The 19720-nt window shown below is 50.6% G+C and overlaps 1 protein-coding gene across 1 annotated transcript; it reads right to left on the bottom strand.

Annotated features, from left to right (window-relative positions):
* Window positions 1–17204: 17204 nt before the first annotated feature.
* Window positions 17205–18837, bottom strand: PIANP (PILR alpha associated neural protein). The gene is made up of 5 exons (XM_058826020.1): window positions 18798–18837; window positions 18067–18656; window positions 17839–17920; window positions 17377–17604; window positions 17205–17226 (listed from the first exon to the last, which is right to left on the bottom strand). Exons 1-5 carry the CDS (start codon window positions 18812–18814, stop codon window positions 17205–17207), a joined length of 939 nt encoding a protein of 312 aa, XP_058682003.1. The 5' UTR covers window positions 18815–18837.
* Between the last annotated feature and the right edge of the window lie 883 nt (window positions 18838–19720).

Raw genomic sequence — 19720 nt, 5'->3', positions numbered from 1 at the left:
GCTGAAAGAGGTAGGAAAAGAGGATAGAAGAAAGGATGGAGAACAGTAACTTGATGTATTAAGGCAAAAGCAAACCTCGAGAAGCTCTGTAGAGGCAAGACTGGAGCTCACCACCTTACCTTGATATTTGTGGTTTTTTTTTTTCAAAGCCGTCTGAGGAAGCAGCAGTTTTGGGAGCAAGGATTTGCAGCATATCCATCAACTTCAGAGTAAGCATGTCAGGGCTGGGAAAAAAGAGCAATATTTCAGGAAGAGAGAAAACAAAGTACTCTGGGCAGCTGCAAACCCATTAGTCTAGTCTCAACAGAGTATAAGGTTAAGAACAAATTACAGAAGGAAAACAGAATTAAAGCTACAGCAGTAAGTGGAAAATGGAATCAAATACAAAATGGGTTTATCAACAAAAGCGCTGTGTGCCCTTAACTTGATCCTTTTCTTTACCTCCTTTCCCTTACCTGGGTGAAAAAAGAAATTGGTAAATGTAATCTAGTTGGATTTCAGTAGGGCATTTGATGCAGTAAGGGCTGGAAGGCAGCTAGATAAGCTGAAGTGAAAGGAATTAGTAGGAGAATTTTAGGTGGGTAAAATGCCGGGGAGAGGCAGATGATGTGTGGAGTCAAAAAGGAACTGCCACCACGGAGGAATGTCACTGGCTTTGGGAATAATTCTGCTTGCAGTAATGGCTCTAGCTCAGCAAAAAGCAGCTTGAAAAGGAAGTTTGCTGATTAAATGCATTTAGGAGAATTACTCACAATCTGAAGCAGAGAAGTGCGAGGTCCTGTTCTTTGCTCCTGCTAACAGGAATGTCTTTTACACACAGAGATTCACTGGTTAGAAATGACAGAAGAAGAGACAGATCTGGGTGCATTCATCATTCACGAGATGATTATGAGGCCCCGATGTGACGTGATCACAAAGACAACAGCCTTAAAGAGATCATTACGTTAATCTTATTTAGGATGCTATATACAATTTGTCACTCATATTCAGAAGTGGGCTCGGGGCTGGCAGCAGTGTGGGGGAGCTGGAATAACAGTCTGTCTCCCTGCCTGCCCCTGCTCTCCATGTGAGCAGATATGGAGCCTTCCTTAGCTTAGCAAAAGGCTGGAATGGATGAACTTCTCTCTAAAAATCCATTTCATGCACAGAGAGGTGAACAGAGAAATGAGCCATTATAGAAGGGAAGGAGCTCAGCCATGATTTAGTTGGGCAGTCCCTTTCTCTTCTGAGTTTGGCTCTTTTTAAGGCTGCACCGATTTACCTCTCCCTGCAATTTGCTGTGCTTCCTTGGCAGGCAGAGCAGGTTAGCACGACAAGCACAGCATTATAAGAAAAGATGTGCTGAACATAGGCCCACAAGCCCACATTTTTCTGCTCCATCCCCCAAAGAGTTTTCCCTTCAAGGGTAAGAGATCAATCCAGAGTCTTGTGCTCTTTATGCAAGTGACTTCTTGGTGTTTCTCCCACACAGTGCCTGCTCCCATAAGCTGTCTCAGAAAGGAAGTTTAAAACCCAACATCCCAGAAAAGGCTCGGTTCTTTGGAGAAATACACAAAAGCCAGTCTGAACTAAATGTGCCACATGCCTGTGCAGCAGAACTGAAAGGGTTTCATCGTGCTGGTTTTCACGGTGGGGTAAGAGTGGTAGGTCTTGAGCCTGGTTTACACCTGGATAGGATTAGTGCCCATCTAACACTTGACTGAGGGTGGGGGGGATGCAGTAAGTATAGCTTGCTGCAGCTTGCTTCTGACAATGATTTCTGAGGTTTATTTAATTTAATTGGGGGAAATGAAATTGGGACGAGACCTCGGGCAATCATGTAATTCAGCCTCCTGACCCGACGACAAAATTAAGTAAGCACAACTCATTCCTGACAGATATTTGTTGAACCCATTCTCAACAGCCTACAGTGACAAGGCTCCCTGGCCAATCTAGTCCAGCATTTTATTGCTCGATAGTTAAAGAGCTTTTTCTACCACACAGCTTCAGCTCTCAGTGATGAAAATGAATCTACCGATTTCCAGAGCCCCGTTGAAAAGTGCCTTTCCACCCTGACAGTGCAATCTCCCCAGACCAGCTGTATATACTTTTTTGGCAATTGTGTGCATCTTTTGGCAATTCCAACTGCGTTTTTTTTTCCCCACTGTTATGCCTTTCACTCTATCAAAAGCTTTGGAGTCAAGATGTATCACATCTACTACACCCCCCCCGGTCTGCTAGTGCAGTTACCCTGTCAGACGGGGAGGTTAGATGGGCTTAATGTGATCTTCCTGATGAATTGAAGTCGGAGGGCTTTTTTCAGGTTTGAAGTGCACATTGGAGGGGAAGCTAATTCATACGTGCAGCTGCTGCCTGACAGGGATGAGAAAGAGGCTGGGGGAGAGGGGCTTGGGGCTGTGGCCAGATGAAGGGGAAGGAGGAAAATCCAGTCAGAATAAAATGCAGTGCTGGACAAGTAGTCTGCTGCTTGGGTTCTAGGGATAACAGAGTCTGCCAGGAGCCCCGTGGGTAAGCACTGCAAAGTGTGGAAGGACAGTCTGCTACAAGTGTTTTAACAGTGTGTAACATCAGAGATGCATCAAGTCTGTGCACCGTGAAGCCCTCTGGAATTCATCACAAACTAAAACATGCTGAGAGGTTTTCAGAGTTAACAGGCTTGGGCTGCATCACTCTGGGTGGCTCTTCAGATTTCAGCAGCGCTTGCGCCTTTATTGTATCCCAGAGTATTCACAGCATCTGGAGCAGATCCCTCTGGGCAAGGCTCCCAAATTTCAGGTAAACATCACGTTCAGGGAAGTACTTTTCTAGATGTGTTTACAACATCAGCAGGGAGAACTCACCAGCTGCCTTGCTTCCTCTCACTGTACTGCAGACAGCTTATCTCCCAGGGTTACTTCATCATCCTCCTTTTGCTGTAGTTCCCAAAGAGCTAAGCTCAGCAGCAGTAGTGTTAGCTAGTCACAGCACATCTTGCAAGCTTGCCACTGTTTCTCCCCCATATCACATACCTGGACACTCCTTTTTTCCCAGCAGGCAAGGCACATAGCTGTATGGCAGGAGGGAACAGCTCCTGATGAGAAGCAAAGCACGTTGCAGACAGTTCTCCTGTCCATCATGTCCTTTTCTCCCATACCAGCTTCATCCTTCCCTCATTCCACCTCTTCCTGGGACAAGGAAGTCATCCTGTCTTTGTTAGATGCTAAGCCTGCCATCTTCTGAAGCCATGACTGTATTTGTGCCAGTGTACTCAGCCCTGGGACACAGGACAGACTGGGGACCTGCAGTCACCCATTCTGTCACACGGCTGCTGCAGTTTTAGCCCAATTCAGCTATTGTTGCCTGAGACAAAGCCCAGGCATGGCTTGGGATGGCATTCATCAGAGACCATTCCCAGTAAGTGGTTTCACAGAATTACAGAGTGGCTGAGGTTGGAATGGAGCTCCGGAGGTTGTCTGGTCCAGCCTGCCGCTGCTGAGGAATCACCCAGAGGACCTCTTTATCAGCCAGGGGTCAATACTGTGTACTGGCCTCCCGCTAGACTTTGTGCCACTGCTCGCCACCCTCTGTGCCTGGCCATTCTGCCGTGTTTCAGCCACCTCACTGTTTGCTCATCCAGCCCATACATCAGCAACTTGTCCGTGAGGATTTTGTGGGAGACAGTGTCAAAGGCCCTGTTGAAAGTGAGGCGTTTCATCATAGCAGGTTATCAAGTTGGTCAAGCATGACTTCTCCTGGGTGAATCCATGCTGACTATTCCTGATGATTTTCTTGTCACCCACATGCCTGGAAATTATTTCCAGGGTTCCCTGTTCCATTATCTTCTCAGGGATCAAGGTGAAGCTGACTGACCATAGATCCTCCTTCTTGCCCTTCTTGAAGACAGGAGAGATGTTTGCTTTCCCCAGGTCTTCAGGTACTTCTCCCAAGTGCTATGACCAGTCAGGAGTTATTGAGAGTGGCCTCTCAATGACTTCTGCTGGCTCACTCAGCACTTGTGGGTGCATCCCATCAGGATTTGATGTATTCCTTCTGTTTCAGAGGCAAGCAGATCCAACTGCCTGTATCCATAAGCGTGTCCTGCCTGTTTGACAGAGCACTGTCCTTTTCTCATTTTCTACTCTCCATCTTTATGTTCCTCACACTCCACAGTGCTGTCTGCTTTCTGGGTAGTTTTCCACTATTCAAGCTGAGTGAAAAAGAGTTGTGAACTTGTTTCTGGGCCTTCCTACTAGACCCAAAGGCTCCTGGATTATTTATTGATTCTCCACATGGAAGCTTCTCTAGACAGGGCTTTAGGGAATCCAGCTGTGGCCAGGTGTTCTGCCTGGAGGAATGTGGGACCCAAGGGCACAAGTTTCCTGCCCAGTGTCTCACTGGAAGTAGCAAGTCCTTGGATCGGGGCAGGTGAGTCCAGAGATGCAGCAAGTAGCATTCTGCAGGTTCAAGTGCTTCCTTCCCACTCGGCTGGCTGAGCTCCTCCTCCCAGACAGGCTGGCATAATGATCACATCCTCAGGGCAGTTCTCAGTCTCACCTAGATACTCAAGATTTCCTAGAAAATCTTTTGCATCATTGCCGGGCCTCGTTTTAGCAAGGATGCTTGTGTTTTCCAGGAACTCCCTCAGCACCACGGTCACCTGGGGCTTCGTTTCCTCCAGCCTTGCAGGCAGAGTGAGCATTCTTCTGTTGCAGAAGCCTTGGCTCTGTCTGAGGAGCAGCTGCCACCTGAGAAATCACTCTTTGCTCATTCCCTGTCTCCTTTTTCAGGAATGGAGCCCTCCAGGCCTGCCAGCTGACAGCCCAGCTTCCCCCCCAGATCAGCTCCCACCATCTGCACATCCTTGCTGTGGCAAGTATGGCCAGCTGCCCTTTTGGGTCAGCAAGAGGGCAGGTACTGCACACACTACACACGCAAAAAACTACAGAAAGTAGAGAAAAAAAATTGAGAAATGCTACTTGCTCCCCCAAAAACTTCTGGAGATCAGGAGCTGAGCACAAAACCTGGCTGGACAGAAGGATGCTGAGCAGTCTGTCCAGGGCAGGATTTGTGGCTGTCCTTCATATTGATCGTCCTATAAGTCACCCTTTAGAAAATACATACCCAGCAGCAAACACCGTAAGAAAATTTGTTTTAAACAGTAGCAGTTTCTAAAGCTCTAATGTTTTAATGCAGTGAGAAAAGTGAGCTGGAAATGGCTACAGCATGGGTAACAGGGCAGGGGTGTACAGACGGAGTCCCTCAGGCCATTCTTTGCTTCTGTTCTTGAACCTTCTGCAATCACCATGTATTAAAATTTCCAAACTTTTCAGCCCTGGATCTTGTGCACTGTACATCTCTGAACCCTGCTGGCAATCCTGGTCTGAATTCCCTTAATATGGAGCCTGGGATGGGGCTGAATCTCATGGCAGCCTCCTAGCATCCTCACCTTAGACACAGCAGCTTCTGTGGTAGAAACAGCATGACTGCAACTTCACAAAAGAGCAAACAGCCTGATGCTGCCAGAGATGGCAGGAGTCCTCCCCAGCTGTGGTTGTGCCAAACCTGCTGGGCTAGCTAAACTTGCTGCTGGAGATGGCTTTCTCCCACCCCAGTGACTCTGCGGTGCAGTGGGTCAGGACCTGCTCTCTCGGTGAGCACTTGAGTGCTCTTCCCAAAGCACTGATGCCACACAGCTGCATTTTTATGAGCTGACACTTGCCAGAGAGTGTTGCCTTCGGTGTTGTTGCAGAGTGGAGTGCCTGGTGAAATCTTTACCCCAGGATGTCCTAATCACAATCTCCTTCTGTCCTTGAAAGCAGTGCACTGAAAGAACCTGGGTATCCCATGGGCAGAAACACTTTGCCTTTCATCCCAGAGCTGGCAGCCAGAATCCCCCCTCACCTGTCCCCAAGGGACTGGCTCTCCCCTCCTTGCTCACCCACTCCGGTCCCAGGTAATGCTCCCACTGATCATCACAGAACACTTTATACCCGATGCAGTGAATGCAGACCGAGAGCTGACAGTCCCTCTGGCAGCTGCCAGCTCGGAAGGTGCACAAGTGAGGTTGCCTGGGCATGTACTTTAGCTCTAAATGCCCTGTTTTTCCACAAGTTTGCGTTTTGATGAACATAATGTTCTGGGAATGAATGAGCTATCACCAAGCAACATTAACTCTGTGTTAACAAAGGGTTTTGACATTGAATTTAAGCCTGAGGACAATGCTGGCACAAGAATGAGTTATCACAGGCTGGGCCATGGGTACACTGAGGATGGAAATTAGGAGCTTCCCACCTGCCAGTGCAAGGATCTGGAACAGCCTTTCAACAGCAGCAGTGAGGCCAGGAGATGACTTGTTGTGGGTCTGGAAGTCTCTGAGCAAGAGGATGCAATGGGGCTGTCTGCCACAGGCCAGGAGGTCTCTGCCAGTCCTCTCTTCTTATGCAACTGCAGGACATTTTCGTAACGACTTTGCCCTCAAAGCAGCTCAAGCCAAGCTGAGTGCCTGGGGCTGGCCTGGAAGTGGGGCTGTGTGGGGTTGTGGATGGTGTCCTGGGAATACTGCAGAGTGCTGTAGGGCTGTAATTACCCAGGGAGTGCAGGATGTGCGTCCTCCTGCCTCCAGCGTGCAGAGAGCTCAGCACGGAAATTGGAGGGGACAGTGTGTGACAGGTAGGCCCAAGTCCAGTTGCTTCAAGTGATGGCTGGGTGTCTTGCAGATCTGAGAGGATTTCTGATGAGCAGAAGAGGGCTCCTCCACGCTGCAGCCCAGGGGGAGTGAGCTGGGCACTCAGGGGCTTTAAGACCAGCTCCCCCACTGGGTACTGGTTAGTGGCCAGGATCCATCCATCACCCCTTTCCCAGAGACCACCTTGGCACAGGATAGCAAAAGGGGATGAGACAAGGGGATGCCCCAGGAGCATCTGTCAAGGGGAAAGATGACAGCAGCTCTCCCAGGGCAGCCTCAGGCTGGGTGCTGCAGTGAACCAGCTGCACCTGCCTGGGAGCACCGCCTGCCTCGCTCCTTTCTGCTGCCAGCCCTGGACACCAGCAGCCCTGGGATGTGGCACACAGCTCCAGCCTCCTGGCACCCACCTGCACACAACTGCCCAACGCAGAAATCCTTGCATGAAACACTTCACTGCTGGATTGCAGTGGATTATAGGAGCCAGGGATAAAACGGGAGTAACAGCAAACTCGGTGGCTGACTGTCTCTTTTCTGTTCTTTAACAGATGATTAAGGCCTTTCCAGAGTGACGTCTACATCATGCCTCAGTGATGAAGGTTAGGGGTTTCAAGCCTAGCTGCTGACTCATAACCAAGAAGAGGAGAAAAGGGGAAATTAGCATGAAGAGTGTTGCTGAAATGGCTTGAATGTGCTCAGAGATTAGCGTAGACAATATATTGCTGCCTGTGTTATGGCTGGTGTGTTTAGTAGATGTTTTTAATGGAATCTGATCTTTTTAAAAATATGGAACACCTGTATGTAAAGCATTTGCCTTATATCTGTAGATCCACTGCCAGAAAGGGCAGATTGTTAACAAGCTTCTCCATGAAACATCTCTAATTCTTGACATTGTAAAACCAGTGCTTTCTTCTAAGCCCAGATGCCTTTGGTTATCTTGGTGAGCTGTTGAACCACTGGATGGCATGTCCTTGTCCAGAGTCTAGCCTGCCCCTGCAGGGATTAAAATTTGCTCCCCAGGAGTGCATGTCTGCAGACCCTTCTGAGACATTAGGCTGGTGCTCCAGCTTCCCCATTAAATACTCAGTTTCTGGCTGCACTAACTGGCAAACTCAGCAGAGGCCTGGAACATGACCTTCATCTAAGCTGTGTCACCTCCAGTGCATGTTGCTGGTGGATCAAGGCTGAGGCAGGCGGGGGAGGCTCAGGCTGCTGCTCCTGAGATAACTGGAAGGATCAGGGGAGCTGGGTGAGCGCTCAGTCTAAACAATGGCTTCAGAGTCAGGGCTGTGATCATACTCAAATTAATTTCAAATATGCACAGTAACACAAGAAGCAATTTGCATAAGACGTCACATGGAGTTGCATACAATTTTGCATATTTAAACCAAGTACAATAAAGCACAGCTCGGGCGGGTATGTGAAATCATTTGTGCAGTGAACCGTGCAGAGAAACGACATACAATTATCACCAAAGAAGAAAACAAATGGCAGCAACCACCCAGGATGCAAAGTGAACTCAGAAGTTGTGAAACACCAGCTTCTTCCTTCATTCACCATCCTGATAGAATCTTGGAGTCAAGTTATCATGCACTTCTTTTCCAGCAGGCCCTTCTGGTGCAGAGGATGGTGCTCGCTGTTTCATACCTCTACTCACTCCTTCCTTCACATTTGCATCCTTGGCTTCAACTTTGCTAAGCACTTTCCTCATGCATCATTCTTTCTGGGCTTTCCAGTGCATACATTCCCAGGTCTGAGGGACTCTTCCCTCACCAGGCACTGCTCCAGTACTTGTTCCAGGTGGTTCTGTCCTTGCCCTTTAGTGGTAAAGGCTAGAGGCCAAAAGACTGGCTCTGGGAGCACAAGAACAGACTCTGACAGCCTCATTTTTGGTGGTCTCAGTGCTGTGCGTGTTCAGAGCACAATCCCTGTGGCTCAGTTTTTCGTACCTCTGTAGGTCACATGAAGTGGACACTTCTCAGCTCCTGGAAAATGATGGCTGGACAACTAACATAGATAAGGAAGGAAGAAAAGGGAACAACGTCCCTTAAGTGGGAATGTATCATCCTTTGGAGCAAACATCAGAGGGCTGAGACCTTTAAACCTGCAAAAGGGACTTTCAGCCCCTGACCTACATTTTTTGACAGTCCTGCAGCTCTCACACATGGGTTGGGTCAGCACTGCAGCAATGAGACTGAGCTCTGATGGATGACCCATGAGCATGTGCTTTCCCTTTCCTCCCCTCCCCAGGAGGCAGGCAGGCAGGGGAGGATTCAACTGCTGCTCCTGAAACAGCTGGAAGGATCAGGAGAACTGAGTAAGTGCTCAGGCTAAACTGGGGCTTCACTTCTGACATAATCCTGGTCCCAGTGAGCTCCCAGAGCCCTGCTTCACCCACCTTGTCTTCATTTACCCAATGCTTTTAATGCCCCCTAGCTCTAAATTTCTATTCTGATCCCTGCCTTTCATCCTACTTCTCCTTCCAGCCCCATCATTTAATCCCAACCACAATTTCTGGTTCTGCCCACTCTCTCCTCACCCTGCCTTTTCCTGTCCACCTTCATATTCCTGCTCCCTCATACCTCTCTTTAGGCCTTTGCTTGACAGCCTCAGCTCTGTATATTTTAGTTAGGCAACTTGTTTCTCTCTGCAGGACTGCCTGGGTATCAACAAAGAACTGTCACCAAAACCCTGGAAGAGGCAGTGTTATTCTTTTGTCCCAGCCCTCCTCTAACTTGCAGGTACAAGGGGACAATTTGTCCTTTCCCCATATCCTGTGCTGAGAATTACTGCACTGCATACGGAGCTACATGTAAGCTGGCCAGTGTGAGTAGATACAAGAAACCCACATTTATCCAGGACAATATTTTTTGTCTTCAGTTTTGTCATGGAGGCCCTGATGCTTGGCATAGGAGAAATCTCATTATAAGGAAACCTCTTAGGGTTCCTGCTGTGTATCCAGCCAACGCAGGGTACACAGAGCATCAGATCTCATTTGTGTGATGTTTGTGATTTGTGTAATGTGTCACATAAGAAAAGAATTGGCAAAGCAGAAAAAGCATGGGAGAGAAACCACTTCAGGCTTAGATAACTCATCCTGGTATTGCCAAATGTGTCTGAATCAACATAATAAGATGGGCACAAACCTCCACTGTAGGTGTATTTAACCACTTCATTCATGTTTTGGTGAATGAACTCATTCAGGCAAAACTGTGTCTTAACCTGGCTGGATTGTCTCCCCTGGCACAGCAGAGACACCCACCACTGACTGCCCTTTGGTTTGAGAAGAGCTCAGAAAGCTTCTGCAGTCGGTGTCACTTTACCAAGGCTTAGAGAGCACCTGAGAGAGTCATGATGCCTGTGATTCTGGTGCATCCTTTCATAGGCAAACTAACAAGGAAACCAACTGGCTCCCTAGCCAGGCCAGGCTGTAACTCAGATTTGACCAGTGCATGCTGTAGGCACCACACCATGTTCCTCTGATAGAAAACAAGTCACCCCAGGCTTGTTTGTTTGCTTGCTTGTTCAACCCTTGTGGTATGTCCAGCTGTCGACAAAGTCTGAGCTTCAAACGAGACTGGCTGCCCTAGAGCGTCTGCTCTCCTGCCACTGGAGCGCTAACTAGGAGCCACAGAGAGGCAGGACAGGGCCCTGGAGCAGAGACTGGCATTTGCTTCCCTGCCATATCCCTTGTGAGGATTGATCTGAGGCTGAAGATGGTTTTGCTTGTATTCTGGTCACTCCCAGAGAAAGCTGGGCTTTGGATCAATGTGGAATGCGTCACTGAATGGCCTATTATTCACTGAGTGCAATGTGCACTCGGAGACACAGCAGCCCTCAATAAAGATTCAATTCTGCCTCTAAGGATCAAAGCAGGAATGAACCAAGGGAACTACTCAACTCTTTTACATGATGCTGAAATGAGAGGTTGCTTGTTTCAGGGCGACTCTTTATGGCAGTTTCAAGTTGTGCATTTCTCCTAATTAAATGGCCATCCACAGAGCCAGGTCCCTTTAGTAGAGTGCAGAGCTACCTGTGATTGAAGCTGTCGAGTCCCCCTGCACAAAGGCTCACATTTGAGTTAGCACAGCTTTTCCATGCTGCCATGCCCACTCCACACCCTCCTTGAGGAGCACAGGGATGCCCACAGCTCCACAGGTGCTTTCCCACCACTCCCCTCGTGCCCACAGTGTCGGAATGGCTCTCTCGCAAGGTGCGCTGCAAAGGAGCACAAAGGAATGATATCCAGCAGCACAGGCCTGGGGAGGAGGGCAGAGCCAGAGCACATGAAGTCCTAACTTCCAGCTCTGGAAAAGGTCCCTGAGCAGGGGAGGTAAGCAAGCGTTGTTGGTTGCTGCCACATGCCTGCAATACAGACTCTTCCAGCTGATGGTTGCCTGATTTTTTTCCTGTAATGGGATAATTTATAGCAGGTTATAGAAGGCATTCAGTTTGAGGGAATCCCAGATTTTGGAGATGTTTTCAAAATGTTTTTCTGAGCTACTTTCTTTCCCAGGTAATCACAGAGGTCAGCAACACCTCATGCTTGTTTTTTGACCACTCATTAGGGTGATTTTTATGTGTCTTGAAGTCACTGTACAGGTTTTGTATATTCTTCTTTTATTTAAATGATTACATTCATTCCTCCCATCTCTGCTGTCCTCGTTCAGAATGCAACTCCCTGTACTAGCTCCCTGCTGGAGAACCGGATGTGGGGGAGATGCTAGGGAAGGAGGCAAGGCTGTAAACTGGAAAGGAATGGAGATGCTGGAAAAGGAGACAGGGCTAGGACCAGACTGGAAGGGTGTGAAGTCAACATGGACAGGGGGGTAAAAGTGATGTAGTGGAGAGTGGTGATGAGAGGGGAGGGAACTAGACCAGGGAGTCAGTGTTATAGGAAGCCACAAGAATGAGGGGTAGCTTGTGGAGCTTCTCCTGTGAGTCAGAGTGAGTGAGTCCTGGTGAAAAAGGGTATGTTTGGCTGAGTGTCTGCAGCCCCAGCCTGTGCAGAGAGGGCACCAGAGGAAAAGCATCTGATGACAGAGAGAAGTCAGCAGGAAGGGTTGAAACTCTGGCTGGAAGCAGATGAGGTTTGTGCAAAACATCTCACCGCACCAATGAGTACATGAGTGTAATTTCAGCACAATGAGAACCTATTGCCACCTCTGTCAAGTCTCTCTGGCTTGCCCAGCCCCAAAGCTGTTGATTGGAGAGGATCTTCCACCTAAAGCAACAGGGCTGAAAGTCTCTGCCCTCCCACACTCAGCACAGGAGCGGAAGAGGTGCTGTTCAGCCTTTTGTGTGTCTGTACCCCGGGACAGCAACCACAGGAGTGTGTCTGCTCTATGATGGGCCTGGGGCCACCACCAACCCACAGCAATCCTGCCCAAGGCACCTCAGCCCAAAGAGATCCTGTCCAGGGCACAGGGTGCCATGTGGAGGGGCCTGGCCCTGCAGCAGGAAGGGTCCTTCCCATGGGCAAAAACCCCAGAGTCTGAGGTCAGGTCTGGTCTGCAAAGCCTGCTCCTTCCTCCAACAAAGCAGAGGATCAGGGACAACTCCAATGCCCAAAGGATTCAGGGCGGAGGGAGTAGGGGCTGGGAATCATCCCCATCCCCAGCAGTCTTCCGACCATTGCCAGGGAGCAGCCCTTTGGAGTGGCCATCAAGCCTGGTGCGCCCCCAGCCCCGATTGCCGCCGGGCTTGTGAAGTGGAGGAGTTGCAGGAGACAAGGATGCTTAATTACAGAGCAGCCCTGGAAACCAGCAACAGCAGCAGCACTGTGGCCAGGAGGGGAGGCAGCAGGGCTGTAAATAGAAATTGCGGAGGCAGCCGCGGGGAACAAAGTGAGGGAGGCTTCTGCGCCTGCAGCGCTCCATGTCCCTCCCTTTCCCTCGGCTCCTGTCACCTCTCCAGGACAGGCTGGCCCCCAGCGTGACAGGCAGCCCCGGAGCGTGCCTGGCAGGCAGCAGCTCCAGAGGCAGGACAGCAGCTTTGGCTGGGGAAGTGGATGAAGAAGGGCTTCTCCTCCACCAGGCACCACCTCCCATGGAAATGCGTGAGGGTGGTCAAAGGGCCCCTTTGGTCCGCAGAGACCAAGGTAAGATGGACATAGGGACAAACTGCCCCCTCTACTCCCAAAAAGAGAATGTGGGATGCCAACAGTCTGAGCCTTCATCCCGAAGGGGTCTGCCCAGGGTGCAGTCCCTCTCATCCCACCCTGACTTTTCCAGTGTGACACCTTCCACAGAAGCAAGAGGTCTGCTTTCAATATTTTGCAAAGTTTTATTTAAAAATGTTGAAACTAACATCCCACAAGATTTGAATATTTCACCACAAGGAGAAGAGAAATCCTACAAAAATATATATCACAGCGCACAAGGGCAGGGGAGGGGGAAGAGCGAGACTGAGCAGAGGAGCAGGAGGGAGGCTGGAGGGGAGGATGGAAGCCGCTGCAGAACGAGACCGAGTGGCAGAGGGAGAGCAAGAGAGGAGTAGGGAGAGCGAAACAGTAGGAGGGGAGAGAGAACCAGGAGGGAGACCATGGTACAGGACAAGAGTGGGAAGAGGGAAAACAGTGGGAGAGGGAAAACAACAGGAAAAGAGGAGTAGAGAGCCAGCAGTTGGTGAAGGAAGGGGCCTCTCTCTATGGTCCTGCCAGGGTAGGGCCAGGACTACAGTGGGACGTTAGCAGGGATGCAGCTGGGGAGCTGGAGTTTGACTCATGATTTTTGTGCTGCAGGTCTCAGCTCTAAGGCTGTGCCACAGATGTGGTTTGTCAGAGTGAAAAAACAAAACCACAGTTTAATTCAGAACAGTCTCAAGGTGGTCCTGTTTGAGAACTTGCAGGGAATGAACAAACCACTCCTTTCCGAATATTTTTCTTCACTGGGAACTGGAGTGAGAAATGAAGGGACCAGATTTGCAAGGGCACTTGGGTGCCGTTGAGGAAGAGGTAGATAGCCCTCTCTGAATTTTGGGATGCTGGATGTGAGTCCCAGGAAACTGGACTGGAGGAGAGGTGTGGAAGCACACACCAGAAGTCTGCTCGCTGCCTACCAGTTGCAACCAACCAGATGGCAAAGCCCAAGCAGGATTTAACCTTGTGGTCATACCACTCTCTTGGGTAAAGAGAAGGAGACTCCAGTTCCTACTTCAAAGCAGGAACTTCCCTCCCTTCCACTGTGCTCACAGAGAGACCACCCTTGTGTTCAAAAAGCCAGGGCTCTCCAGGAGCTCAGCAGAGACACAGTTACTTCATCTCACTCAGCCCACCTGGATGGTCCCTTTAAATAGCATAGAAATGTTGGGGAGAATTAACCCAAGATTATGAACACTTCCAGTTGGTTTCCCTGCACACTCTTCTCTCTCATGGAAAGAAAAAGCCTTTCCATTTCTAATGGAAAGAAGAAAAAATCTTTCACCTCCATTCACCTAGAAGACAGGGAAACCTGATGGGCTGTGACTAAGAAGGTGCTGTCCTCTGCCCCGTCTTGGTACTCAGTGCTGTCAACCCATCCAAGTGCACGTCCTACAAAATATTACCCTGGGCCAGGGTAGAGACCTCAGGCATGCTCTGACTCCAGTCTGTGTAGGGGAAGATGGTTTATAAGGCTCCAGTCATGGAGAAAACAGATCCAGTGAGATTTATTTATTGACTGGAAGAAGCTTGTGTGTCCACATGTGTTCTGAGTGTTTTGTTCCAGGGACAAAGCACAGCAATGAATGTTTGGGCAGGACAATGAAGTTGTTTCCCTGTATCTAACCTGTTTTGTGTGAGAGATTGAATGACTATCATAAAAATGTATTTGGCTAGGAAAATTGTTCTTAGAAAAGATATTCATTATACCCAAGCCTCTGTTGTTGTAAGTTTTTTCTACACTGTTTCACCAGCTTTCCCCTTTCCACAGTATCCATGAAAGGTTTCACTCCCCAGAGGTACTTTTACTAAAACCAGAGACATGTAAAAGGGGGAGGAAAAAACCCTAAACCAAAATCTGTTTTGTTTGCCGAATTTACAAAAGTCTTCCCAGGAGAGCACAGGGCTTCCCCATATCAAGTGCTGGAAAATGTTTTCACTATGCTCCCTGTGGACCCCTGCCACTTTCTTACAAACCTTCTCTCCATGCAGCATGTGGAAAGTCCAAGGACAGCCCTTGAAGTGGAAGAGTCTAAACTCTGGCCTTGTTTCAACAAATGCTGTTGATCAAAGAACAATCTAATTAATCTGGTCTGGAAGATTACTTCAGCCAGTTCAAGGTATTGTAAATTGCCAGCAATCATCAGTGCAGCCTCCTGCAGATGTCCTTCCCCAGCAGGGAGGTGCCAGGGAGAGGGGGAACAGGGGCAGCAATGAATGGGGCAGCAAGCAGGAACTGCCACCTGGTCCTTCCCTGTCCATCTGCAGCTTAAATGTCCACCAAAGCCTTGCATGGATCCTAAATAGGAACAGACTCAGAAACAGATCGATCTACGGTAAAGCACTAATATCCCCTGCTGTAAGCACAGACTCAACCTGTGCTTAGACTAGAGATCTCCAGAGTCCTTTTCCACCTACATCTTTCAGCCACTCTGTGCTTTTAATAAGCCAGTAATTTTATTTGACCTGTCATTTTCTCCAAATCTCTACTGTTTTTGGGAAGCTTATTGTAATTTACACTCTCATTTAAATGCCCTTCACAGTGAGTCAGAAGGGACCCGAGAACACCTAATGGTTCAGCTGGGTAAACAGGCAGAACCAGGCCTCTTATGAAATTCCCTGTGCTTTGTCCTATAAAGAACAGGCTTTTAATGCAGAGATAAAAGATGAAAGGCCACTTCCCTCTCTCCAAGATGACTTTTGTCAGAGACCTTGTATGGTGAATTAGGGCCTTCAAATTGTGGGTGATTTTCCTGCCTCTGGCCACATCAGCCCAGCAGCTGAAGGTGTTTGTACACTGTAGGGGTAACCTAATCTAAATGTGCATCTTTTCACCTCAGCGGTTGTCAGTGTGGGGTTTTAATTAATTTGAAGGTGTCCATAAAAGCTAAGAGGAACTACTGTCATTAAGCTGAAATTTGCCATCTCACACGTCCTCAAAGTGACACCCATGGGTCCATGTCTCTGAAGAAGTGGAGATGCACAGATCTTGCTCACACAGGGAAGTGACAGTGTGGCTGCCAGCCCCATAGACCACCACAGCTCTGAAGGACATGCGCAGGCAACCAATCTGGACAGATACCTGTGCCACTGCTTTCAGTTTCTGACCAGCTGGGGAACTGAATGAAGCTTCACCTGGGAGCCCAGACACCTCTCTCTCATGCCCTTGGTGAGCACTGCCTTGTGGGCTTCCAGTCACCTTGCAATCCAGGAGAGACCTACCAGCAGGACGTGGCAACCCTTCCAATGTTGCCAAGATCAACTCTAAATTGCTCCTGGCCATCCCAAGCGCAGTGTCCTGTCTGCTGCCTCATTGCCTGTGCCAGGAGTATTTGCCAGAAAGCAAATCTCTTCCTGAGCTCAGAAAAATTCAAGTTCCTCATGCCCAGCAATGTCTGCATTCCACGCTTTAACTGTGTACAGGACACTTGCTAAATAACACGGTGAGCAGAGGGCTTCACCTCTGGAAAGGTGTTACTCATATTATTCATACACTGGTGTTATTCAGAAAAACCTTGCTGAAGGAGGCTGAAGGGTGGAGAGGGACAGCAAGGAGGCTTTCGACATATCAAAACATTTGGAAAGCTAGAGGAATCTTTTCCAACTTTAACTGGCAGGAGAAGTGGCATGGGGGTGGGAACTGAGGGGAAAAAACTGTGGACGGAGAGAGGAAGAAAGATATAAGCTGAAGAGAAAAAAACCCAAAGGAGTGTTAGGCAGAAAGAAACTGGAAAGATGTGAATATCTTCTGTCTAGGGGGAAGATAATGTTCCCTTCAAGGAAATGGGTTGTTGAGAGGGCCCAGGTGCTCAGTGAGCCTCTTCTGCCCAAGCTTCACCCACCCTTGGGACTCTCAGGAGGGACAAGGTCTCAGGAACAGACAAAGTTGCCACCATCCGAGTCACCTGGCGGGCAATCCTGCAGCCACTGAACTCCAGACGTTCACTGCAAAGCACACGACATGGGAAGGGACACACGGAGGGTGAGGGCCCACGGGGACAGGGGTACGCCTTTCCACCTTGCCTACCCCCAATGTCAGGCATGCACTGGTGAGAGAGTCATGGAGATCCAAGTGTGTCTGTGCACATATGCTAGAAGAGGGGCTGGGGGGGTCAAGATGTCACACCACCACCAGCTGTGGTTCCCTCCCACCATTCTGCTCTCTGGTCACCCTGTCCTGCGTGGGCAGGGTGGGTCCCCAACCTTCCCCCAGCAGGAGGCTGAGGAGGCCCAGCTCGTCCATTTGCCCAGGCACATCCCGGTGCGGTTAGTTAATAATGGTGGTGGTGGTGGGCCGTGGCACAAGGAGGTTGTTTTTTCCTGGGGTAGCAGAGGTGGCGAGAGTCCGCACTCGCCAGCTGTGACAGGAGGGTGGGGGAGCCAGCTCAGCCTCTCCTGGGAGCTTCACAGGTTCACCAGTGGGATTCTGGGGGAAAGAGGGAATTGGAAACTAATTAGCGCTTACGCTGCCCCAACCCCTGACTCTCGCTAGCCAATGTCACCTTTACCCTGCCTCACTGTGCCTGTCCCTGTGTCCCCTGCCAGCCCTTCCTGCCCCAGCTCACTGGCCACTCACCGGTTGAGCTGGAAGGCTGCATTCTTCCCATGGCCACCCAGCTTCTCTGCACCCTCCTGGCCCTGCCTGGACTCCTCTGCCTCAGGTGTGGGGGTCAGGGGGTCTCCATAGGGCCCCAGGATGCTGACAGTGGTGGGGGAGAGGTCTGTGAGGGGCTGCTGGCTCTCTTGCTGCCTCCCACTGCTCTGCTGCCCCGAGTGACGCCGGCGTTTCTGATTTCGGTCCCAGCTGTGGAGAGAACAAGGTGTGAGGAAAGAGACAAGCCCCAGCCCTTGATGACAAAGAGGTTTGTGGGATGGACCCTGCTACGCTCAGCATGAGAGCCCAGCGTGGCCGAGTGCCAAACCTTGCAAGGGATTGCAGCACCAGATCTGCACCCCTGGGACAAATGGATCCCAAGCCCACAGTCCTCCTGTAGACACCAGCCCAGTGAGAGCCTCCATTGGGCCAAACCCCACTCACCAGAACTTGAATATGATTCCAGTGGCAACCAGGACAATGATTATGGAAATGGTGATGGTGACGTACAGCTGGGGATCCACACCTGCGAGACAAAGGAGTGGGGGTTGTGATGGTCACTCCCTCCCGTCCCCAGAGAGCAGCAGGGAAAGGGGAGGTTCCTGACGAGTTTCACAGAAGCAGCTGCTCCTGCAGGGGACCGGGGCTGAAAGAAGCAGAGGGCAGATTTACCTTCTCCCCGGGGCCCGAACAAGAAGGGCCGGAGGGTGGCTGGGGTCTCGCGCAGGTTGAGCCCCGCGTTGTGCAGGAGCGAGTGGGAGTTGGGCTGTGCCGTCGCCATCCCGTGCGGCGAGACAAAGGTGTATCCCAGTGGTGGGAAGCCTGGGTTGGCCGAGTTTGTGTCCCCTCCATCCTCATCCGACACCGTGGGACCCCACACGATGGCCCAGGGGTACTGGGAGGAGGGCATGCCATCCTCGAATCCGGAGGGGGTGGCGGGCCGGGCCCCCGCGGCCTGGCGCCTCAGCCGCACCACGTGCCGCAGCTCTGCTCCTCGCGCGGGCAGGCCACGCTGGCGCGGCAGGCCCGAGCGGGAATCCGAGCGGGAATCCGAGCGGGAATCCCGCTCCGGCTGCGAGGTCCTTTCCCAGATGCAAATGGAGCGTGGGGCCGAGGGGTTCCGGCGGGTGCAAAGAGGCCGAGGAGCTGCTGGGCCCCGAGAGCGAAGAGACCATGTGGCAGGAGGAGGGACGGCCAGGACGACGAGGAGGAGATGCCACAGCTGCAGGGAGTGGATGCGGGAGAGGAGTGGAGGCATCCTGCTGTGGGGTGGGGGGGGAAGAAGAAGAGAGCCTGATCTAAACATTTCTCCTGTTGAAAGGCCAAGCTGCCGGGAGCAGCCACCACCCACACTCCTGTTTTCTTCCCGCCTCACCTGCCAGTGTGGGAAGCTGTGAACCTACCAGGCACTGGGCTCCATCTCAGATGCAACAGTGTCTTTGCTCAGTCAGGATCTTGTCTCATCTTCTTCACTGGCAAGCAAAAGGGAGGGGTGTCAGTGTCCCCTCACACAGCGGTGACGGCTCTCTCCTTGCGGGCGGCGTTTGCCACCCCAGGTGAGCTCCCAGCCCCGGCAGGAAGGATAAGGGGAGTCCATGCACACACATGTGCCCCCTCTCCTGCTCCCTTGCCCTCCATGCATGGAGGTGCATCGTCATCCCCCACCCCGATGCCAAGTCCACCCCGAAACACATGCGTTAGCATATGCTCACAAAAGCAAGGAGTGATCTCTGGAGCACACATGCCCGGGCACATGCGCAGCTTCCCCAGGGACTCTCCTGTCTGAGGGCCGAGAGTGGAATTCAGCATCTTTGTTTGCTTATCACTGGAACAAGTTGGAGTCTTAATTCCTGTGTTTATTTATAGTGTGGAGTGTGTAATCCATTTATTAAAAAAGAGCCTCTTCATTGTGTGCCAGAGCGAGGGAGCGAGAGGGGAAGCACGGGAATGGTAAACCAAGACGACTGAGAAGGAGTGAATCAGCGAGAAAAAGTCCAGCCTCACTAAGAATTTAAGAGAAAAAATATGCCTATCAAATATTTAGTATTTACTTTTCTCTTAGCTAACACAAAATTACCTTCCCACACTCCTTGTCTTAATGTCCCCTGCACTGTCCCATACTTCCCTTTCTCCCCTATTCCTCCTTTTTCTCTCCCACCTCCCACGGCTGAGCAGCAAAAGCACGGAGTGAGGTCAGGTCGTCTCAGCCGGATTTCTGCCCTGGACGCTCAGCACCCTCCAGCACCAGCCCGGTGGCGGCACAGCTGCCCTTCACGCTGCACACCCCTTCCCTTGGCTGGGCACGGCACCGTGCCTGCTCTTCCCC

Source organism: Poecile atricapillus, chromosome 1 (genome assembly GCF_030490865.1).
Source record: "Poecile atricapillus isolate bPoeAtr1 chromosome 1, bPoeAtr1.hap1, whole genome shotgun sequence".
NCBI lineage: Eukaryota > Metazoa > Chordata > Aves > Passeriformes > Paridae > Poecile > Poecile atricapillus.
Note: the sequence above shows the minus strand (reverse complement) of the source record. Positions and strands in the feature narration are given on the sequence as shown.

What these genes read in the sequence shown, in the direction of transcription:
- PIANP (XM_058826020.1), bottom strand. An exon ending in GTTCGGGCCCCGGGGAGAAG is followed by an intron (nt 17,921 to 18,066) that starts GTAAATCTGCCC and finishes TTTGTCTCGCAG; the next exon opens with GTGTGGATCCCCAGCTGTAC. An exon ending in GCAGCCTTCCAGCTCAACCG is followed by an intron (nt 17,227 to 17,376) that starts GTGAGTGGCCAG and finishes TCTTTCCCCCAG; the next exon opens with AATCCCACTGGTGAACCTGT.